At 41.8% G+C, this 25,008-nt stretch overlaps 1 protein-coding gene across 1 annotated transcript; it reads left to right on the top strand.

Annotated features, from left to right (window-relative positions):
* Positions 1-2,318: 2,318 nt before the first annotated feature.
* Positions 2,319-24,349, top strand: LOC138645303 (zinc finger protein 585A-like). The gene is made up of 4 exons (XM_069734497.1): positions 2,319-2,380; positions 6,233-6,341; positions 8,489-9,870; positions 22,869-24,349. The coding sequence occupies exons 2-4, from the start codon at positions 6,254-6,256 to the stop codon at positions 24,219-24,221; spliced, it is 2,823 nt and encodes a 940-aa protein (XP_069590598.1). The 5' UTR covers positions 2,319-2,380; positions 6,233-6,253; the 3' UTR covers positions 24,222-24,349.
* Positions 24,350-25,008: the final 659 nt, after the last annotated feature.

The following is a 25,008-nucleotide window of genomic DNA, read 5'->3' as shown; positions in this document are numbered from 1 at the left end:
ACAGTGGTTTACCCCCACATATGGGTTATTAGCGTACTCAGGAAAATTGAACAACAACTTTTGCAGTCCAATTTCTCCTTTTACCCTTGGGAAAATAGAAAGCTGGGAGCTAAAATTCATTTTTGTGGAAATAAAAAGATTATTTATTTTCACGGCTTGGCGTTATAAACTGTAGTGAAACACTTGGGGGTTCAAAGTTCTCATGACACATCTACATAAGTTCCTTGGGGGGTCTAGTTTCTAATACTTATCACTTATGGGGGTTTCTACTGTTTAGGTACATCACGGACTCTGCAAACGCAATGTGATGCCCGCAGACCATTCCATCTGCATTCTAAACGGTGCTCCTTCCCTTCCGAGCTCTGCCATGCGCCCAAACGGTAGTTCCCCCCCACATATGGGGTATCAGCATACTCAGGATAAATTGGACAACAACTTTTTCAGGTCCAATTTCTCCTGTTACCCTTGGGAAAATACAAAACTGGAGGCTAAAAATAATTTTTGTGGAAAAAAAAAAGATTTTTTATTTTCACGGCTCTGCGTTACAAACTGTAGTGAAACTCTTGGGGGTTCAACATTCTTACAACACATCTAGATAAGTTCCTTGGGGGGCCTAGTTTCCAATATGGGGTCACTTATGGGGGGGTGTACTTTCCAAAATGGTGTCACTTGTGGGGGGATTCCACTGTTTAGGCATATTAGGGGCTCTCCAAACACGACATGGTGTCCTATCTCAATTCCAGACAATTCTGCGTTGAAGAGTCAAACGCCGCTCCTTCCCTTTCGAGCTCTGCCATTCGCCCAAACAGTGGTTCACCCCCACTTATTGGGTATATGCGTACTCAGGACAAATTGTACAACAACTTTTGGGGTACAATTTCTCCTGTTACCCTTGTTAAAATAAAACAAATTGGATCTGAAGTAATTTTTTTGTGAAAAAAAAGTTAAATGTTCATTTTTTTTTAAACATTCCAAAAATTCCTGTGAAGCGCCTGAAGTGTTAATAAACTTCTTGAATGTGGTTTTGAGCACCTTGAAGGGTGCAGTTTTTAGAATGGTGTCACTTTTGGGCATTTTCTATCATACACGATACAATACGATACACTTTATTGATCCCGTGGGAAATTATAGTATCACAGCAGCACAACTTAAATCATAAAAATCATAAAAGAATTACATAGTTGACATGACAGTGGAGTTGACAGAAGAACATTATACATTAGAATAGGACATACACAACGAGTGAACTGAAATGTAGAGAAATAAGTAGACATTCACCTTGGTGGTTTAACCCTAATGTTATTGTTGTACATTCCCATGGCAGTTGGCACAAACGATTTCCTATATTTTTCCTTCTTACACCTCAGAAGTATTAGACCCCTCAAAGTGACTTCAAATGTGATGTGGTCCCTAAAAAAAAATGTGTTGTAAAAATGAGAAATTGCTGGCCAAATTTTAACCCTTATAACTTCCTAACAAAAAAAAAAATGTGGGTTCCAAAATTGTGCTGATGTAAAGAAAACATGCGGGGAAATGTTATTTATTAAGTATTTTGCCTGGCATATCTCTGTGATTTATGGGCATGAAAATTCAAAGTTGGAAAATTGCGAAATTTTCAACATTTTTTGCCAAATTTCCATTTTTTTCCCCACAAACTCAAGTAATATCGAGGAAATTTTACCACTAACATGAAGTACAATATGTCACGAGAAAACAATATCAGATCTGTTGGAAGTGTTCCAGAGTTATAACCTCATAAAGGGACAGTGGTAAGAATTGTAAAAATTGGCCCGGTCATTAACGTGCAAACCACCCTTGGGGGGGTAAAGGGGTTAATTGAGTAAAATACAAAATAATTTCAAAATGTTTGGTATTTCCAATTTTAAACACTGGAGGGAGCAGTTACTGAAATTTGCCATGCAAACCTAGTATAATGCAAGGTCATGTTACATATGCAATAAATGTGGGTCTGGTCACATGTGTGTGATGTCTCCTCTCCTCCTATTCAGGGTGTCTGCAGCAGGATAGGAAAGGATGAAGTTTAGGATTACAGAGTAGCAGCTGCGCTCTCTTCTTCTCCCAGCAGGATATATGTTTTCTCTTCGTCCTTCATGGAGCTGAAATCCGGGAAGAGATCGGAGAGTCTCCTGAAGTGAGTGTCCTTCACTGCTGAGTATTTGGTGCAGTGTAGCAGGAGTCACCACAGCCTGCAGTCAGCAGAGGAGACAGGACGCCTCACAGCTGCTCCCTCCCCTCTACAGCCTCACAGCTCAGCCTGTGGGGTCACATGGTAGGGGCGGGGCTACAGTACAGGGAGGGGCGGAGCCAGAGTCAACCAGGAAGAAGGAAAGAGGGAGAAGAAAGTAAGGAGCGACATGAGGTAAATCTCGGAATGTCGGTGGGATTGTGCTCTGTGATATCACATCTATTACATTACTGATTTTTTTTTTACCGCACGACGCAGAATTATGTCAACAGCAGTTTTCAAGCAAAGCAGAATTAGATTAGTAAAGAGTTAAAAGTGACGCGAATAAAAATTAACATTTATTTAGGTTTATAAGATTTTAAATGTAGAAATAATTAACATACACCCAAATTCTGACCATATATTGGGACACTGCTGTATATGAGTAGTTATTACGTTTTATACATTTGTCGCCCACTAGAGTCCCGATCGCAATACTGGAGGCAGGGATGTAATAATATAACATTGCTAGTGGATCTCTGGCCAATGTCCCTTTTATAATAAAGGCCAGGACTAATTAATATCCATTTGTAGATAAGGGATGAATAGAGATTTACTCTGGACACTATACACAAAATGTGAGTGTTAGGTTTCTGGTTTGTTTGTAACTTTTTACTGAATGTCATTTGTCATCTACTTTTGGTATTTATTAAGCATTGGGACTGATTAGACTCCATGTAATAAATTCTGTCTTCTGTTCCGAAACAAATCCATGTGCTATGCCTTGTTGTGTGGCGAAGTGATGGGGTCACTGAAGGCTCGGTGGTTGTTAGATTGAATTATACATTAGTGTTGTAATCCTATTAGACAGAATGTGCGTTCTGGTCGTGGTCACCCCCTGTCACATCCTCACGTCACACCAACTTCAAGGAGGGTGATCGTGACAATGACCTGACGTATAAGAGCGGAATATCTGGAGACCATACTAAAATGCATGTAAATATAAAAAAGCGCCAGATAATTCCTCTAACATCACATTTATATCACAAGTGAGCACCGTAAAAAAAGAAAACAAATTGTGAAATTGCTTCTGACTCCACTAAAAAAAAAAATTTGCCTGTACCCCAAAAATACAACTGTTCCTTGTACATTTATTTATTCAGGACTTCTTACCAGATGCGATACTCAAAGGATAATATCACAATTGTTCTCTCCAGCAGCGTTCGCTGGTGCAATGTCCCATCCTCCTGCCGCTGCGTGTCCCCGCCGCTCCTCTTCCAGGTCACAGTGCGCTCATCCTCAGATCGTCTCTTCACTTCCGGTATCTCGCTCTGTCAGGGGCATCCGGTGTTTGGCGGGTGTCCTCAGCATTGAGGTCAAGCGTGCCAGTGTTGGCACAGGTGGAAATGCCACCACTGACTGCTGAAAATACCAAGTCTGCTACATAGCCTGCATGAAAGCAGCATTGCTGGCCTGAATGTCATTCAGCTGGAGATCAGGAGTAAGGTTTTCTGACATGCCCTGTTCAATTTGATTGAAAAAATGATGTGCTGGCCTCTGGAGGTCAGCTTTCACTTGGTCAAGGCTTCGGGTGACATCTTGGATAAGTGTCTTCATAAGGTTGAAGCCACTATCCAGTCTGTCTCTCATCTCCTTGAGTCCATCATGAAAGATCGAGCTCAAGTGCAAAAACTCAGGTATGAATGTCCTATCAGAGGCCCTCTGCCGCTGGCGGGGATACGCCAAAAAAGAAATGGCAGAGGCCTGGGACAGGGGAACGCCTGATGAACCAGCTTCCTGGTCTCCAGTCTGTGTTGCCGGTCCACTTGCTGCTTCGCTGGTGGATGGCTGGGACGGGTCTGTGGCTGTCCGATGAAGGACCGCTCCAGAACCAGGCTCAAGGGTGCTGCTCCACGTGCTGTGAAAAGAAAAGAAAAACATTAGTACCAAATATTTACAATAGTAAAAGCGCCAACTCCTGTGGAATAGAAAAATACAAATTAGGCAATACGATACAATCCAATATACCACAAAAATACTTATGTTCTCTGGGCAAGGATCGGTCTCAAAAATGCAAAGTTGCGGTGATATTTGTATTTTCTGATCCTTGCTCCAGAACCACTGGGAACCCGGCTCTCCTGACGAAGGTCCTTGTTGAAGCGATCCTTCATCGAAAGACAATGTGTTCTGACTTTGAGCACTGTAAAAAAAAAAAAAAATTGTTAGACAATGCACTTTTGGCCGGGATCACAAAACTGTGTGTGATGAGAGAAACGCTTTTCTCTCATCACACACAGTTGTGTGATCCCAGCCAAGGTCATGCTGCATCACACCGCACTGCAATACTTACGAAAAGCCTTGCGGACCCGATCCGGGGCATTATCCCATCCATCATCGATTGGGCCACCTCATTCCATAGTCGCCGGATCGTCACGTCCGAGTGCTGCGGAACTCGGTTGTCCCACAACGGGATTCACTCATGGACCAGGGAGATTAGGAGGTCATTGTCAATGAGGTCTTCATCCTGTTCTGGAACCTAGAAAAGAAAGAAAGACATTAATGTTGGAGAGAGTGAAAAAAAGGAAAAGAAAGAAAACAACAGAGACAGAAAACAGGCAAGAATAATTAAAGTCAGAAAAAAAAACAGTAGTCAAGACCAAAAAGGTAAAGAAATAAACAAAGTGAAGAAATGAACAGGCAAGAATAGTACAGTCAGGATACAATAAACAGAGTACAATCAGTCAGGTATACTTACACGCCACCTTGCCACCTGAACTTGTCCATGCTGATCCTGCTCGGCCTCTGCTGCAGTTGAAGAACTGTTCTAAAAAAAATAAAAAATTGGCACATGTGTAGATGTGACAGAGAATACCAATCTGAAGAGGTGAGTACTCACTTCACTTTCCTTTCCACCATGTTCAGGGCGAGGGCGCTTCTCTGAAGAAGACATTCTGATGAATGCTGCAAGAAAAAAAGAGACAGAAATTATTAGTAAATATAGAGAGAGAAAAAAGAAAAGACAGACACTGGCTTTTATACTCACATTGTCTAAAGTGGAGATTCTTCACAGGTTCAGAGCTTCTTCTTTTCTTGTTCACAGTCTGCAGAGTTTTGGACTGCCAATGCCCACTCCCTCTTTTTATCTGTCTGTGTGTGGGGGGTGGCTAATTAGTGTCTAGACAGATTTACTGTGGAAAAACATGCATTCTCAAACACAAACAAACGTGTGTGCTTGCGAACGCATGCTTTCTCATAGAGAGGGAAAAAAAAGTCAATTTGAAAATGGCGCCCGCCACGCCTGGTCAGTAGAAGCTATCGGTTTGTATAGAGATCCAATAAACTGCTGTTGCGCAGGTGCTGGCGGTACCATCTTTGCTAGAGAAGAAAAAAAAGTTTCCTCCTCCAAGATGGCGCCACCTGCACAATGGCAGCTATAGGTGATCTCCAAGAGCTGCTACTGCACGGGTCATGGTTTCAGGATTTCCATAGAATTGCACAGGTAGTGGAAGTATCATCAAGGCATCAGGAATTTTCTCACCTGTGCAACACTATGGAAATCCTGAAAACAGGACTTGAGGGCCGTGAGGACGGGAGTTTAGGAAACCCTGGTTTAGACCATATTGAGCTGCATGGAAATACAAAAAAGGGACAGATGATTCCTCTAACTAACATCACATTTATATCTCAGGTGAACACCATTAAAAAAAAAAAATTGCATACATCCCCACTAAAAATATGTACCCCAAACATACAAAATTTCCAACCAAAACAATTCTGATATGATGGAATAATAAAAAGGTCAGGGAATCCAAATTGTGAAGACAAAATAATGAAGGAAATCACTGGATCCTGCTCCAGCGACCCCGGCTTCTGTCACTAGGCACCACTATACTGACTGAGGGCTGCACTGGTGTATAGGAGGTGGTGATGTCAGCATCGGTTGGTGGCTCAGAGGTCACAAAAGCTTGTAGTAAAGTGTCCATCTAGAACATTCCACGTGAGTTTTCCTTGTGTCTGTGTCTTTATTATATATTATTATTTTCCCAGTTTTGAAATCCAGGCAAGAATATGATGAATAATCCACAAGCCATAATGGAGAAAGGAGAAAGCGATGTGCGAGGAGATGAGTGGCGGTGCAAAGAGGAAGTTCTTACAGGTAACCGTCCTGATGAGGAGTCACCACGAAATACATAAGAGAACAGTCACATTCTCCTCATTCACCAGACTGGACATTTTTTTTTTTCAGTTGTTTTGGGACGTAGATTCCCCATTCAGCTTAAACACAGTTTATATATGGCTGACAGTATTATGGCGCTATGTAGCATAACATCGGCTGTGCATCTACAAAATGGATTTATGAATAGACTGAGAGGATAGATCATCAGTTACATGTATCAAACCTCGTTTAGTCTTTTTTTTTTTTAATGATATCTATTATGGCTTCGGGATTAGTATGTAACCTAATTGATATACTGAACTGGGCAGAGCTTCAAACATACTTGTTTTAAGATATTTGCCTCGTAGTTACAGCCAGGTGTAAATTATAAGAGAAAGCAGAATAATGCCTGGGCTTATCCAACCTATATTTGCACCATTGCCATGACTTCCTAATACATGACCATACGGCTCCTCCGCTGTATGCTGCGCATTTAGCTGTCAGAGCGCATGTAAGATGTACTCCACCTGATGGCACTGACTCCTAAGCATTTCCCGTGACACAAGTTGTGTAATATGAGCATGTCCTGTCCTCTGTCACATAGAAGTTGGGGTGCTAGTGATTGACTTGAGGTAGTCACTGAGCAATAGACAAAATTTTCACTGCACACACCAAGGTATGCAATATATGGAATAATTTTAATTTTTCAAGAACAGTCCAGGCCACAGACATGTAATTGGTGATGCTAGTATAGAAAAATATTTAGAATAGAGAGTCCTCAGTGGTTGATACCTTTTAATGGCTAACTGAAAAGATGGTAACAAATTGCAAGATTTCGAGACTACTGAAGTCTCTTCATGAGGCATAGACTAATAAAAATTCTGAAGAATCACCTATTTATGCACAACACAGCACAGAAAAATGCCTTAGATAAGACAGGTGATGTTAAGCAGAATTACCATTATCTGAGTGATAAACAGTTATGTCCATAAATATTGGAACAGTTCATAGATAAGGAGTGAATGTGTCACATGGATTTATGTCTTTTTACATCAACTAAGGAATTTGCTCCTTAGACTATGTGGAGTCGCCATAACATAGAACCAGACCCCAATCAGAGGACAATAAAATGTTCACACTCCTTGTCTATAAACTGTTCCAATATTTATGGACATAACTGTTTATCACTCACATAATGGCAATTCTGCTTAATGTCACCTGTCTTATCTATAGCATTTTTCTCTGCTGTGTTGTGCATAAATATGTAATTCTTCAGAATTTCTATTAGTCTATGCCTGATGAAGAGACCTGAGTAGTCTCGAAAGCTTGCAAATTGTTACCATCTTTTCAGTTAGCCATTAAAAGGTATCAACTACTGAGGACTCTCAATTCTAAATATTTTTCTATCCACTGGCTAACACGGTACCAAGATATATATGTTTCCTGATGCTAGTATAGACATACAGTTATACCTGAGTCTGCTGTCCGATGTCTCTCTCGAATCCTCTGTAGAGATGAACGTCTGACCAAGCGTTTATCTGTTCTCTATGGATCGTGACAGGGTTACTGGTCCTGCACATGAGGGGAAATGTGTCACAAAGGGGGCGGGACCCCTACCCACCATATCTCAACCTCCATGGTGTAGCTGGAGGGAGTTAAATGTCTAGCTAGTTTTTTTTTTCCGCTGTCTGTGTGTGGAGGAAGGAAGCCTCCAGACGGCTAGCTCCTGCGAGAACTGCTACATGTGTTGTCCCAGAGGCACTGGGTAGGACTGTGTATGAACTGATAACTTTCTTTTGAGCCAGAAAGACTGTTTTTTTCTCTTACCAGTTTGGGGTTTCGGTTTATGAAGTAATAAACCACCCAGACTTTAATCAAACGTGGTCCTCTGTCTACCTCGTGGAGCAGCTAAGTGAGCTGACCCTCCACAGGATAGAGACAAGAAAAATGCTCCCACATGATCCATCCGTGCTTGTTACAGGCCATTATCTGCCTTCATAAAGATATAGAAGTAATATGCAGGTAAATAGTATTTAAATCATGTATGAAATTTTTTACATTTTTTCAAATTTGTAATTTTCTTATGTAGATGAATACATTTTTTAGTCTATTTTGTTCAAAAATCCATTCACCTTTATTCTTGGCAGATGAGTACATCAGCAACCCCGAAGGACATCTGATATCTTCGTATTTTAAAGTAGAAGATGATAGCTTGAAACAAGAAACATATGAAGAGCATGGCAACATCACAGATACACCCTCAGCCCTTCATAGCAAAGAACGATCTAATTCATTACAGACTGATAAGCAAAATAAAAGGGAGGAAAATAAAAGTGCGTCCGTAGAAGTGAAGCCAATTTCATGCTCAGAATGTGAGAAATGTTTCACAGATAAATCAAAATTTGCTAAACATTGGAGAACTCACACAAGAGTGGAACAATTTTCTTGCTTAGAATGTGGGAAATGTTTTATTCGGAAATCAAGTCTTATTGTACACGAGAGATATCACACAGGAGAGAAGCCATTTTCATGTTCAGAATGTGGGAAAGGTTTTAGAGAAAAATCAACTCTTGTTATACATCAGAGAAATCACACAGGAGATAAGCCATATTCATGCACAGAATGTGGGAAATGTTATACCACAAAATCTCATCTTATTATACATGAGAGAATTCACACAGGAGTGAAGCCATTTTCTTGTTCAGAATGTGGAAAATGTTTTACAAATAAAGGAATTCTTGTTACACATCAGAGATATCATACAGGACAGAAGGAATTTTCATGTTCAGTATGTGAAAAACGTTTTTATAAGAAAGCTCATCTTATTACACATGAAAGAATACACACAGGAGAGAAGCCATATTCATGTTTTGAATGTGGAAAATGTTTTACTAAGGTATCTCATCTTATTATACATAAGAGAATTCACACAGGAGAGAAGCCATTTTCATGTTCAGAATGTGGAAAATGTTTTACAGAAAAAGCAAGACTTGTTACACATCAGAGAATTCACACAGGAGAAAAGCCATTTTCTTGCTCACAATGTGGGAAATGCTTTGCTCGGAAATCGTATATTGCTGAACATGAGAAATGTCATGCTGAAGAGAAGCCATTTTTATGTTCAGAATGTGGGAAATGTTTTACTAGTAAACGTTATCTTATTAGACATGAGGGAACTCACACAGGAGAGAAGCAATTCTCATGTTCAGAATGTGGGAAATGTTTTACTAATAAATCTCATCTTGTTGCACATAAGAAATTTCACACAGGAGAGAAGCCATTTTTATGTTCAGAATGTGGGAAATGTTTTACTAGTAAACTTCATCTTATTAGACATGAGGGAATTCACACAGGAGAGAAGCCATTCTCATGTTCAGAATGTGGGAAATGTTTTACTAATAAATCTAATCTTGTTACACATGAGAGAATTCACAGAGGAGAGAAGCCCTTCTCATGTTCAGAATGTGAGACATGTTTTACTACAAAATCAAATCTTGTTAGACATCAGAGAAGTCACACTGGAAAAAAAGCCATTTTAACCTCTTAGTAATTAAGCCCAATTTTTCAAATCTGATGTGTCACTTTATTGTGATAGTAGCAACCTACTTTGTTAGGGGAGCAGTAGGGCTTATGTTGACATTTTCTGAGACGCGCAACTTTTTCAGATTGAGGGTATGTGCACACTTTCAGGTTTTTTTGCGATAAAAACGCATTAGAAAACGCCTACACATGCATCCTATCATTTAGAATGCATTCTGCAATTTTTGTGCACATGATGCGTTTTTTTCCGCATGCGGATTTCTGGCAGAAATGTCCGGTTTTTGTCAGGAAATGTCTGCTAGAAAATCCCGACGTGTGCACATACCCTAATGGAGCTATGTGAAGGCTTGTTTTTCTGCATTCGGAACTGATGTTTTCATTATCAGTTTGGGGTAAGTGTAATGTTTTCTTTGCTTAATGTATTTGTTTGTGGTGTTGAGAGAGACAAAACAAAAAACAACAAAATTCTGGTGTTTTGATTCTTTTCTCATTATGACATTTACAGATGGAGTTGATCAATTTTATATTTTGGTAGATCAGACTTTTATGGATGTGGAGATGTCAGAGTAATTTTTTTTTTGTTTTCTATTTTTAATGGAAGAAAAGAGTGGGGATTTGAAATGTATCTTTTATTTTGATAATATTTTTAAAATAATTTTTTAAAAATTTTATTGTATTTTGTTTTCCTCTTAGGGTAATGAACCGGCTATCAGCCAATCTCATGTATTATGGGATTGCTGTGTATAGGAAAAATCATGGTCACCTATGAACGCCAGCCATGTTGTCTCTTTCTTAGGAGTACCATACGGGGTCGTCAGCAGACCCCTGATTATCATGGTAAACAATCGGTGCCCCGTGATTGTGTAGCAGTTTGGTCGATGGCTGGTTAGAATGTCATCAGAATTCAACAGGTCAACAGCCATGGGCAGAACGCCACTCCACTCACGGCTGTTAGAGGCAGATGATGGCTGAATAACAATGCCACTACCAGCAACACATCAGCTACTGAACCTGCATCAAAGTCATGCAGACGGCATATGATGTACCAGCATGTCATATGTTGGGAAAGGTTTATTCAGTACAGCAGATGATGTCACATATGCCCAGATTAGATATAGTGGCTCAGCAGACAATATCACTAGTGATAAGATTAAATGTGCAGCTCAGCAGACAGTATCACACTTGAGAGGATACACAGCTCAGCATAAGGCATCACTGGTGCCTGCAATATAAATATATATATATATATATATATACATATATATATATATAGCGATTCAGCAGATTGTATCTTACATGTCAAAATTAGATACATTAGTTTAGAACCCAATAGCACATGTGACTAGTGTGAGATACACTTCATATTCGGCTTCAACTCACAGACACTAAACTTGCTGGACTTCTCACTTCGTCCAGTTACCATGGGTGACCATACGCCAAACTGTTCATCAATGTCCGTGGAACACAACAAGCACCAACAGTCTGTTCCACTGGCAGATACGTCTCTGTTGTTATGGTAGCCCCCTTCCCGGGTGTTACCTTTCTGGAGCTCCTGCTCCACTCGCTGACCTCCTGTCAGTCCTCTCTCCTCCAGGGAAACTGCCGGACTGGGATCACCAACTTGTCTGGCATGCACACACCAGTCAGTCCAGATCCTCAGAAGGGCTGTAGCTCCCCCAGTGCAGTGCCATTGCAGACTCTGCATCTACTCCTTCCAATGTGCTCTTCAGGAAGTCCTACTCCCAGGACTTCCAACACAGGCAATTCAGTATGCTATTCAGGACGTCCGTCCCCATCTGGGACTGTCCAACTCACAAGTCTCTAAGTGCACTGTTCAGGGATCCGATCCTACTTCCAGGATCTCCCAACACACCAGTCTTCAGATCCACGGCCTCACAGTGCGCTGTTCAGGGATCCAGTCCACACACAGGACCTCCCAACACACAAGCCGTCTAGGATCTCACACTCCATTACAGAGAACATTCAGGTCCATACACAGGAACCACTACAGACTCCATTGCAGAGACCACTACAGATCATGTGACCCACACCCTGATCACATGTAGTTGTAACCACTCCCATAGTTGGGTGCTGTGTGTGTGGCTAGTTCGACCCACCCAACTGTCATAACTAGCCATGTAAGTCTCCCTTGACTATTATACAAACACTTGTGGGACTACAGGTCCCGGAACAACAACATTACTTCAGACTTACAGCTCAGACTCCCTCTGCGACACATATTGGCCATTTACAACTCTGCCACTGACTGTTTCACCATCATTATAACCACAGATACGCCTCCATGCGCATCTTGAGGAGCACACACAGCGCCCCCTAGCTGCAACAGGGGTCAGTGCATCACACTAGATACAATGAAAAAGAAGATGGTATCACACAGAAGATTAGATACACACACAGATGGACATACCATACACCTTATCTTCACCTTCCTCTACTCCCTATCTAGCTTCACTACCTCACTTCTCCCTCTGACCACCATCCACTTGTTTTCTCATCCCTGTCCTTCTCACCTGACCCCATGTCCTTGGTCGTCCCTCTCATACATGGCAGAGAGAGACAAAATCAATAAACAATCCTGGCACAAAAGCCTCAGTAAAAAGATATAGGTTGCAGAGCAGCGCTGGAAGAACACACATTTGCAAGAAGACTTTAGTGCTTTCAAAACAGCAACTTTCACATTCAAATCGGCCCTCACCTCTACTAAACAACTCTACTTCACAACTCTCGTATCTTTATCCCACAACCCCAAACAGTTATTTAACACTTTTAACTCCCACCACTGGCCCTTCTGGCCACAAACATCTTTACAGAAGACTTTGCCGCACATTTCAAAAATAAAATCGACCAAACGAAGCAAGTGTTTACTGCCCATCCACCACAACCCCTATGTATAATAGACCACCGGCCCTTCCCCATAACCTTCCTCTTCACTATCGCTGAAGAGCTCATCTCCAAATCGCACCTCACCACTTGAGTACTTGACCCCATCCCACCTCTTCCTCAAACTCCCTACTCCCACCTTACCCGTTACCTCTCCACTCACTCCCTCCTAGACCCTTCACAGTTCGGTTTCCGCCCCCTACATTCGACTGAAACTGCACTCATCAAAGTGACCAATGACCTTCTGATAGCAAAACGTATTGGTGACCACTCTGCTTATTCTTCTCGACCTTTCTGCAGCTTCCGACACTGTTGACCACTCTCTCCTACTCTCTAGGCTCCAGTCACTAGGCATTAGGGACACTGCTCTCTCCTGGTTCTTTTCCTACCTTTCTGACCGCTCCTTCAGTGTTCTGTTCTCTGGCTCCACTTCCTCTCCTCTTCCTCTCACTGTCGGGGTACCTCAGGGCTCAGTCCTTGGCCCACTTCTCTTGTCCCTCTACACAGCCCCAATTGGACAGACCATCAGCAGATTTGGCTTTCAGTATCATCTTTATGCTGATGACACACAACTATACACGTCATCCCCTGACCAGCTGTACAACAGAACGCCACTGACTGTCTGTCTGCAGTCTCCAACATCATGTCCGCTCTCTATCTGAAACTCAACCTCTCCAAAACTGAACTTCTGCTCCCGCCATCTACTAACCTCCCTAAATCTGACATTTCCCTCTCCGTGGGTGGCACCATAATAACACCCTGGCAGCAGGCACGCTGTCTGGGTGTTATGTTTGACTCCGATCTCTCCTTCACATCCCATATACAATCTCTTGCCCGCTCGTGCCACTTACACCTAAAGAACATCTCTAGAATCCGCCCTTTTCTCACCATGGAAACAACAAAAACCCTCACTGTCCACTCCCGCCTGGACTACTGTAATGCTCTATTAATTGGCCTCCCCCTCACTCGACTTTCCCTCTCCAGTCCATCCTTAATGCAGCAGCCAGGGTTGTCCATCTGGCTAGTCGTTACTTGGACGCGTCCGCTCTTCGCCAGTCATTACACTGGCTGCCCATTCATTACAGGATACAATTCAAAGTACTTGTTCTCACCCACAAAGCTCTCCATAGTGCGGCACCCCCTTACATCTCCTCCCTCATTTCTGTCTATCGGCCTAACCGACCGCTGCGCTCTGCAAATGACTTTCGACTAACCTCTGCTAATCCGTACCTCCCACTCCTGACTCCAAGACTTCTCCTGTGCTGCGCCAATCCTCTGGAATGCTCTACCCCAAGATATTAGGACCATCCACAATTTGCATAGTTTTAGGCGCTCACTCAAAACACATTTGTTCAGAGCGGCCTACCACGGTCACTAATCAAACTCATTTTATGTTTGTGTGTGTGTAGCCAATTCATTATCTCCATTTATCCCCACCCCCTGAAGATGGCTGGACCATCATTGTAAATACATCATTGTAAATACACACCTGTGCTTTGTATCTCCCCCACCTCATTGTAGATTGTAAGCTCTCACGAGCAGGGTCGTTTTATTTCGCTTTAATTATTGTATTGTTAACGTTGTTACTTATGTCTGTTGTGTTTGATACTGTTAAACTGTAAAGCGCTGCGGAATATGTTGGCGCTATATAAATAAAGATTATTATTATTACAGTCTGAACCCACCTCTTCAACCTATAGCTAACTTCTAGTACCTTCCCTTCTGCTTCCAAGCATGATACCTATCCTAAAGAAGCCATCCCTCAACCCGACCTCAACATCTAGATATTGCCCCATATTGCTGCACCCGTTCGCTTCCAATCTACTCAAACAGCATGTCAATGCTGAGCTTCCCTCCCATCTAACTCACTCTTTGACAACCTACTGCACTTCACTGAGGCTGCCCTGATCAAAATTACTAACGACTTACAGCCAAATCTAACAAACAATAGTCCTCCTTCATTTTTTTTAAACATTCCAAAAATTCCTGTGAAGCACCTGAAGGGTTAATAAACTTCTTGAATGTGGTTTTGAGCACCTTTGAGAGGTGCAGTTTTTAGAATGGTGTCACTTTTGGGCATTTCCTATCATATAGACCACTCAAAGTGACTTCAAATGTGATGCGGTCCCTTTAAAAAAAATGGTGTTGTAAAAATGAGAAATTGCTGGTCAACTTTTAACCCTTATAACTTCCTAACAAAAAAAATGTGGGTTCCAAAATTGTGCTGATGTACAGAAAACATGTGGGATATGTTATTTATTAAGTATTTTAAGTATTTTGCCTGGCATATCTCTGTGATTTATGGGCATGAAAATTCAAAGTTGGAAAATTGCGAAATTTGCAACATTTTTTGCCAAATTTCCATTTTTTTGTTTCACAAACTCAAGTAATGTTGAGGAAATTTTACCACTTAAATGAAGTACAATATGTCACGAGAAAACAATATAAGATCTGTTGGAAGTGTTCCAGAGTTATAACCTCATAAAGGGACAGTGGTAAGAATTGTAAAAATTGGCCCGGTCATTAACGTGCAAATCACCCTTGGGGGGTAAAGGGGTTGATTGAGTAAAATACAAAATAATTTCAAAATGTTTGGTATTTCTAATTTTAAACACTGGAGGGAGCAGTTACTGAAATTTGCCATGCAAACCTAGTATAATGCAAGGTCATGTTACATATGCAATAAATGTGGGTCTGGTCACATGTATGTGATGTCTCCTCTCCTCCTATTCAGGGTGTCTGCAGCAGGATAGGAAAGGATGAAGTTTAGGATTACAGAGTAGCAGCTGCGCTCTCTTCTTCTCCCAGCAGGATATATGTTTTCTCTTCGTCCTTCATGGAGCTGAAATCCGGGAAGAGATCGGAGAGTCTCCTGAAGTGAGTGTCCTTCACTGCTGAGTATTTGGTGCAGTGTAGCAGGAGTCACCACAGCCTGCAGTCAGCAGAGGAGACAGGACGCCTCACAGCTGCTCCCTCCCCTCTACAGCCTCACAGCTCAGCCTGTGGGGTCACATGGTAGGGGCGGGGCTACAGTACAGGGAGGGGCGGAGCCAGAGTCAACCAGGAAGAAGGAAAGAGGGAGAAGAAAGTAAGGAACGACATGAGGTAAATCTCGGAATGTCGGTGGGATTGTGCTCTGTGATATCACATCTATTACATTACTGATTTTTTTTTTACCGCACGACGCAGAATTATGTCAACAGCAGTTTTCAAGCAAAGCAGAATTAGATTAGTAAAGAGTTAAAAGTGACGCGAATAAAAATTAACATTTATTTAGGTTTATAAGATTTTAAATGTAGAAATAATTAACATACACCCAAATTCTGACCATATATTGGGACACTGCTGTATATGAGTAGTTATTACGTTTTATACATTTGTCGCCCACTAGAGTCCCGATCGCAATACTGGAGGCAGGGATGTAATAATATAACATTGTTAGTGGATCTCTGGCCAATGTCCCTTTTATAATAAAGGCCAGGACTAATTAATATCCATTTGTAGATAAGGGATGAATAGAGATTTACTCTGGACACTATACACAAAATGTGAGTGTTAGGTTTCTGGTTTGTTTGTAACTTTTTACTGAATGTCATTTGTCATCTACTTTTGGTATTTATTAAGCATTGGGACTGATTAGACTCCATGTAATAAATTCTGTCTTCTGTTCCGAAACAAATCCATGTGCTATGCCTTGTTGTGTGGAGAAGTGATGGGGTCACTGAAGGCTCGGTGGTTGTTAAGGTACCGTCACACTAGACGATATCGCTAGCGATCCGTGACGTTGCAGCGTCCTGGCTAGCGATATCGTCCAGTGTGACAGGCAGCAGCGATCAGGCCCCTGCTGTGCTGTCGTTGGTCGGGGAAGAAAGTCCAGAACTTTGTTTCATCGCTGGATCTCCCGCTGACATCGCTGAATCATAGTAATATAGTAACATAGTAACATAGTTAGTAAGGCCGAAAAAAGACATTTGTCCATCCAGTTCAGCCTATATTCCATCATAATAAATCCCCAGATCTACGTCCTTCTACAGAACCTAATTGTATGATACAATATTGTTCTGCTCCAGGAAGACATCCAGGCCTCTCTTGAACCCCTCGACTGAGTTCGCCATCACCACCTCCTCAGGCAAGCAATTCCAGATTCTCACTGCCCTAACAGTAAAGAATCCTCTTCTATGTTGGTGGAAAAACCTTCTCTCCTCCAGACGCAAAGAATGCCCCCTTGTGCCCGTCACCTTCCTTGGTATAAACAGATCCTCAGCGAGATATTTGTATTGTCCCCTTATATACTTATACATGGTTATTAGATCGCCCCTCAGTCGTCTTTGTTCTAGACTAAATAATCCTAATTTCGCTAATCTATCTGGGTATTGTAGTTCTCCCATCCCCTTTATTAATTTTGTTGCCCTCCTTTGTACTCCATCTAGTTCCATTCCGTGTGTGACGCCGATTCAGCGGTCTTCGCTGGTAACCAGGGTAAACATCGGGTTACTAAGCGCAGGGCCGCGCTTAGTAACCCGATGTTTACCTTGGTTACCATCATTAAAGTAAAAAAAAACAACCACTACATACTTACCTACCGCTGTCTGTCCCCGGCGCTCTGCTTCTCTGCACTCCTCCTGCACTGGCTGTGAGCACAGCGGCCGGAAAGCAGAGCGGTGACGTCACCGCTCTGCTTTCCGGCTGCCCGGCGCTCACAGCCAGAGCAGAGAAGCCCAGCGCCAGGGACAGACAGCGGTAGGTAAGTATGTAGTGGTGTTTTTTTTTTACTTTAACGATGGTAACCAGGGTAAACATCGGGTTACTAAGCGCGGCCCTGCGCTTAGTAACTCGATGTTTACCCTGGTTACCGGGGACCTCGGGATTGTTGGTCGCTGGAGAGCTGTATGTGTGACAGCTCTCCAGCGACCAAACAGCGACGCTGCAGCGATCCAGATCGTTGTCGGTATCGCTGCAGCGTCGCTTAGTGTGACGGTACCTTTAGATTGAATTATACATTAGTGTTGTAATCCTATTAGACACAATGTGCGTTCTGGTCGTGGTCACCCCCTGTCACATCCTCACGTCGCACCAACTTCAAGGAGGGTGATCGTGACAATGACCTGACGTATAAGAGCGGAATATCTGGAGACCATACTAAAATGCATGTAAATATAAAAAAGCGCCAGATAATTCCTCTAACATCACATTTATATCACAAGTGAGCACCGTAAAAAAAGAAAACAAATTGTGAAATTGCTTCTGACTCCACTAAAAAAAAAAATTAGCCTGTACCCCAAAAATACAACTGTTAAATATATATGTTCCTTGTACATTTATTTATTCAGGACTTCTTACCAGATGCGATACTCAAAGGATAATATCACAATTGTTCTTATAAAAAAAAATATAATGGTTTATTGGATTGTCTGCATAATTATGTGGGGATGTTTTTCGGCAGCAGGGACTTGGAAAATGATCCAAGTTAAGCGGAAGATGGAAGGTGCGAAATACAGGGATATTTTTTAGCAAAACCTGTTTGTCAGTGATTTGATACTGGTGATATAGGAGGTGGTGGAGGTTAGTGGCGCAGGTGTCACACGAGCTTGTAGTAAAAGCGTCCATCTAGAACATTCCATGTTAGTTTACCTTCTGTCTGTGACTGTTAAATTATTATTTTCATAGTTTTGAAATTCATTCAAAAACCTGAAGAATAATCCTGAAGCCATAATGGAGAAAGATGAAAAAATTGTGTGGGGAGATGAGAGGTGCAAAGAGGAAGCTCCTACAGGTAATCACCCCAATGAGGAGTTACCACTAAATAAATAAGTCACATTCTCCTCACTCACTGAACCGGACAGGTCTTGGCTATAGGTTTTTTGTCATGTGTTCTTTTAGTTTGTTTTGCCATAGATTCCCTCATTAACCTAAAATACAGTTTATATATGATTGACAATGTGATAGTGCTATGTGTGATAATATGGGTTGTGCATCTACAATATGGATTTAAAGGCATTTTCTTACAAAGTGCACCTTAATTAATAGAACTTGGAATAATAATAACTTTCACTTTTGGATGTCAAAAAAATAACTAAGGCCAGTCTCACACGTCCAGACAATTCCGGTACCGGAAAAATCGGTACCGGAATTATCCGTGTCCGTGTGCTCCCGTGGTACATCTTTGTGGCACACGTGTGCTGCCCGTGTGCCGACTGGGTACCACACGGAGCGTGCAGGAGACAGCGCTAGAGATAAGCGCTGTCCCCTGCATCTGGTGCTGAAGCGGCCATTCACATCTTTTCTCCAGCAGCGTTCGCTGGAAAGAAGATATGAAAAATCCTTCTTTTTTTTTGTCCTCGTGTTTAAAATAAAGATCCCTGTCCCCTCCCACCCCCTGTGCGCCCCCCCGCTGTAACTAAAATACTCACCCGCTCCCTCGCAGCGTCCTGTCCTCGCCGCACCTTCTCCTGTATGAGCGGTCATGTGCTGCTTATTACAGTAATGAATATGCGGCTCCACCCCTGTGGGAGGTGGAGCCGCATATTCATGACTGTAATCGGCGGCCCCACGTGACCGCTCATACAGGAGAAGGTGCGGCGAGGACAGGACGCTGTGAGGGGGCGGGTGAGTATTTTAGTTACAGCGGGGGGGGGGGGGGGCGCACAGAGGGTGGGAGGGGGTAAGGGACAGGGATCTTTATTTTAAACACGAGGACAAAAAAAAAGGATTTTTCATATCTTCTTTCCAGCGAACGCTGCTGGAGAGAAGATATGAATGGCTGCTTCAGCACCACGTGGGGGGGACAGCGCTTACAGTAGCGCTGCCTCCTGCATGGCACACGGACTGCACACGGAGAGCGTCCGTGTGCGGTACGTGTTTTACACGGACCCATTGACTTTAATGGGTCCGTGTAATCCGTGCGCTCCCACGAACACTGACATGTCTCCGTGTTTTGCACACGGACACACGGTCCGTGAAAACACGCTGACATGTGCAGTGACACATTGCTTTCAATGTGTCTACGTGAGTCAGTGTCTCCGGTACGTGAGGAAACTGTCACCTCACGTACCGGAGCCACTGACGTGTGAGACCGGCCTAACAGGAACTTTGTTCATGGAACAACCCCTTTAAGAATAGATTGAGATAGTATGTCATCAATGACACACAACAAATATCATGGGAAATGGTATCTCGTTTAGTGTTCTATATACTATCCATCATGACTGGTTATTTAAATAGAACCTAAGTAACATATTTGATATACTGAACCAGACAGAGCTTAAAACAAATAAAAATGTTTGCAAGTTAATTGCCTAGTCACAGCCAGGAGTGAAATAAAATAATTCCCTGGGCTTATCCAACCATATAATTGCACTAATGCCATGACTTCCTAATAGACCACTAAAAAGAAAATCGTGCTTGTAGCATGGTATAAGGTCAGAAATACAAATCACAACAGAGATATAAATAGATTAATTTTTATTAGACCACTGTACGGCTCCTCAGCTCTATAAGGAGCTGTCTGCTGTCTCCCGAATTCTCCATAGCCATATATGTTTGACTAAGGCCTCTTTCACACTTGCGTCATTTTAGATCCGTCGCAATGCATCATTTTGGGAAAAAAACGCATCCTGCAAATGTGCCCGCAGGATGCGTTTTTTCCCATAGACTTGTATTGCCGACGGATCGCGACGTATGGCCATACGTCGCGTCCGTCGTGCACTGGATGCCTCGTGTTTTGGTGGACCGTCGTCACGAAAAAACGTTCAATGTAACGTTTTTTTCATAGGTCGCATCCGCCATTTCCTACCGCACATGCGCGGCGGAACTCTGCCCCCTCCTCCCCGGACTTAGAATGAGCAGCGGATGTGTTGAAAAACTGCATCCGCTGCCCACGTTGTGCGAATTTTCACAACGTACGTCGGTACGTCGCGCCGACGCATTGTGACTGTGCCGTACCGACGCAAGTGTGAAAGTTGCCTTAGGCTACTTTCACACTTGCGTCGTGTGACATCCGTCGCAATGCTTCGTTTTGGGGAAAAAACGGATCCTGCAAATGTGCCCGCAAGGATGCGTTTTTTGCCCATAGACTTGTATTGCTGACGCTGACGCATCGCGACGTATGGCCATACGTCGCGTCCGTCGTGCACTGGATCCATCGTGTTTTGGCGGAGCGTCGTCACGGAAAAACGTTCAATGTAACATTATTTCGTACGTCGGATCCACCATTTTCTTACCGCGCATGTGCGGCCGAAACTCCACCCCTTCCTCCCCGGACTTTAGAATTGGCAGCGGATGCATTGAAAAACTGCATCCGCTGCCCACATCATGCCAAATTTTCACAACGTGCGTCAGTACGTCACGCCAACACATAGCGACGGACCCGTTCCGACGCAAGTGTGAAAGCATCAGTTTTTTGCTTTCAGGCACAATCCGGCTAATTTTAGCAAAAACGGATCCGTTGCAAATAGTGAAAAACTGTTTAGACGGATCCGTTTTTCTGCTGGATACGTTTTTTTTGTTTTTAACCTGGGGATGCTGTGACAGAGAGAGAGAGAGAGATTCCAGAATTGAAAATGAATGATTTGTGTAAAAAAAAAAAAAGATACGGTCGCCAGATTCGGTCATTTCACCTCACATTTCATATGTTTTTCGCTGGATCAGTCGCTGTGCGGTTTTCCGCCGGACAGAAAAAAAAGTTCCTCTGGACGTTTTCTCTGTCCACCAAAAAAACTAATTTTTGTCGGATCCGGCAAAAAACGGATGAAACGTTAGGCCATCAGGCGAAATCCGGCGCTAATACAACTCTATGAGAAAAAAACAGATCCGGCGGAAAAAAAAGGGATCCGTTTTTTGAAAAATTTGCCAGATTGTGCCTGATGCAAAAAACCTGATGTGTGAAAGTAGCCTAAGAATTAATCTATTCTCTGTGGGGAGAGAGAAGAAAGATACTCCCATATCATCAATCAGTGCTCGTTACAAGCCAATATCTGCGTGTGTAAATGGACCCTTAGGCCGCAGTCACACATGCGAGAAACACGTCCGTGTCTCGCATATGTACAGCAAGCTCTGGCGCCAGCACTTCGGAGCGTGCGGCTCCATGTGTTGCTATGCGGCCGCACGCTCCGCTCCGAAGTGGCAGCGCCAGAGCTTGCTGTTCACATGCGAGACACGGACGTGTTTCTCGCATGTGTGACTCCGGCCTTAAAAAGATCCGGAAGGCAACAAAAACACTCCCTGCAGATATGGTGATAATCTGAGGGTAAATATTGAAATCATGTTCGGCTTTTTACTGGAAGAGTTGCTGCGGGGAGAAAATGAAGTTATATTTTCTCTGTAGCCACTTCCAGTCTTTGAGGCAGTGCAGAAAGCTGTAACAATCACTGCTCAGAGAGGGATGATTGCTACAACCTTCTATTTCCCCTGAAGACAGAAAGCGAGCGGCTGCAGGAAGAATATAACTGATTGATGATATAGGAACTTGATTTGGGCTTATTAGCTTTCTTTTTATGTAGCAGTGATGGTTTATTTCCTTTCTCTCATGCATGTATTATTATTGCAGATTTTTTATTTTCAGAAGGAATTCACTGCCGACAATAAGTTTTATTCTTTATAAAATATGCGATCAATGATAAACGCTTTATTTTTTTACGTTTGACATTTGTACTGGGCAATGATTGGGAAGGAACATTACAATTGATTCTTTGTTCAATCATCACATCATGTAAATTACACTTTAATTAGTTATTCATAGAACGTTGTACATACCTTACAGATTGCATGGAATTTTTTACTTTTTCTTACATTTTTAATTTTCATATTTAGATGAATATCATTTTTAAGTTTATTTTGTTAAAAAATAAATCAGTTTTATTCTTGGCAGATGAATATACCAGCAGCTCCGAAGGACATCTGATATATCCAGATTTTAAAGCAGATGATTGTAGCATCAAACAAGATGCATATGAAGATCATGGCAATATTTCAGATACACCCTCAGCTCTTTATAGCAAAGAACTCTCTCATATTTCATCACAGACTGTTAAGCAAAATAAAAGTCATAGAAGAAATATGGAAGATCAAAGAGTCCCCACAATAAAAGAGCCAATTTCATGCTCAGAATTTAAGAAATGTTTTACAGATAAATCAAAACTTGCTGAACATAGGAGATCTCACATAGGAGTAAAGCCATTATCATGTTCAGAATGTGGGAAATGTTTTGCTTACAAATCAAGACTTGTTCTACATGAGAGATCCCACACTGGAGAGAAGCCATTTTCATGTTCAGAATGTGGGAAAAGTTTTATTAACAAATCTCATCTTATTACACATGAGAGACTTCACACAGGAGAGAAGCCATTTTCATGTTCAGAATGTGATAAATGTTTTGCATTTAAATCAAATCTTGTTGTGCATGAGAGATCACATACAGGGGAGAAGCCATTTCAATGTTCAGAATGTGAGAAATGTTTTACTAAGAAATCTCATCTTATTATACATGAAAGAATTCACACAGGAGAGAGGCCATTTTCATGTCCAGAATGTGAGAAATGTTTTACAGATAAATCAATTCTTGTTACACATCAGAGAATTCACAAAGAAGAGAAGACATTTTCATGTTCAGAATGTGAGAAATGTTTTACATATAAATCAAATCTTGTTACCCATCAGAGAATTCATACAGGGGAGAAGCCATTTTCATGTTCAGAATGTGGGAAATGTTTTACTAAGAAAAATCATCTTCTTTTACATGAGAAAATTCACACAGGAGAGAAACCATTTTTATGTTCAGAATGTGGAAAATGTTTTACAGATAAATCACATCTTGCTACACATCAGAAAATTCACACAGGAGAGAAGCCATATTCATGTTCAGAATGTGAGAAATGTTTTACAAATAAATCAAATCTTGTTAAACATAAGGGTATTCACACAGGAGAGAAGCTATTTTCATGCTCAGAATGTGAGAAATGTTTTACAGATAAATCATCTCTTGTTACACATCAGAAAAATCACACGGGAGAGAAGCCATTTCCATGTTCAAAATGTGAGAAATGTTTTACTAAAAAATCTATTCTTACTGTACATGAGAGAACTCACACAGGAGAGAAGCCTTTTTCTTGCTCAGAATGTGGGAAATGTTTTACAGACAAATCATCTCTCGTTACCCATGAGAGAACTCACACAGGAGAGAAGCCATTTTCATGCTCAGAATGTGGGAAATGGTTTACTATGAAATCACAACTTGTTAGACATAAGAGAATTCACACAGGAGAGAAGCCATTCTCATGCTCAGAATGTGGGAAATTTTTCACAGATAAATCATCTCTTGTTACACATCAAAGAATTCATACAGGAGAAAAGCCATTTTCATGTTCAGAATGTGGGAAATGTTTTACTAAGAAATCACAACTTGTTAGACATCAGAGAACTCACAGTGAAAAGACACCACTTTAACGCCTTAGTGAACTAGCAAAATGTTTCAAATCTGACATGTTATTTTTTGTGGTAATAACATTGGAATTTTTCTACATATCCCAGTTATTGGAGTTTTTTTCCTGACACATTGCACTTTATGTTAGTAATACATTTAAATCAATGCTTATACTGAATACTTATACCTGCACACCACATACTTATACTAGACAAAAATAAATAAGTAACATTTACCTTGTTTCTACTATGTTAGCATAATTCTTTACTTTGTCAGAAGGGTTAAAAGGTTAGTAGAAAGTTTTTATTATTTTGAAAGTGTATATAGGAACCTAATCATTTGTGAAGTGATTTTGAGGGGCCTATATATTGGAAATTCCACTGATGGAATATAATTTTAAAAATTGCTCCCACAAAGTATACAAAACAGCTTTCAGGAAGTTTGTTAACCCTTTAGGTGCTTCATAAGAACGTAAAGTGAAATTACTGGAATGAAAAATTGTGGGTTTTCATACTGTGTAGGAGGGCAGTGTTAGAACATTATACTGTGGGATCCATCATAAGTTGTTGGTGGGCTGTGGGGACACCACCATCCTGTGTGTGGTGAGAGTCTTCATTTTCTTTGTGGGAGGCTGTAGGGACTACAATCATATTGTGTGGGGACCACCATCACATTTTTGGGGGCCTGTATCATAGCATGTGAGGGGGTTGAGGAGACAACCATCATACTGTGCATGAGAGGCTGTGGGGTTTAGGGCAACATATTTTGTGACCCATAAAGTTTTCATTTTTCAGAAACCGGTCACAAACT

This window comes from Ranitomeya imitator, chromosome 7 (genome assembly GCF_032444005.1).
Source record: "Ranitomeya imitator isolate aRanImi1 chromosome 7, aRanImi1.pri, whole genome shotgun sequence".
Classification (NCBI taxonomy): Eukaryota; Metazoa; Chordata; class Amphibia; order Anura; family Dendrobatidae; genus Ranitomeya; species Ranitomeya imitator.
The sequence above is the reverse complement of the archived record's forward strand: the minus strand, read 5'-3'. Positions and strand labels throughout refer to the sequence as shown.

Excerpts from the sequence above, each read along its gene's own strand:
- LOC138645303 (XM_069734497.1), top strand. The coding sequence starts at position 6,254 with ATGATGAATAATCCACAAGCCATAATGGAGAAAGGAGAAAGCGATGTG. Across the intron at positions 6,342-8,488 it reads CAAAGAGGAAGTTCTTACAG|ATGAGTACATCAGCAACCCC; the intron begins GTAACCGTCCTG and ends TATTCTTGGCAG. Across the intron at positions 9,871-22,868 it reads GAAGTCACACTGGAAAAAAA|CCAATTTCATGCTCAGAATT; the intron begins GCCATTTTAACC and ends ACAATAAAAGAG.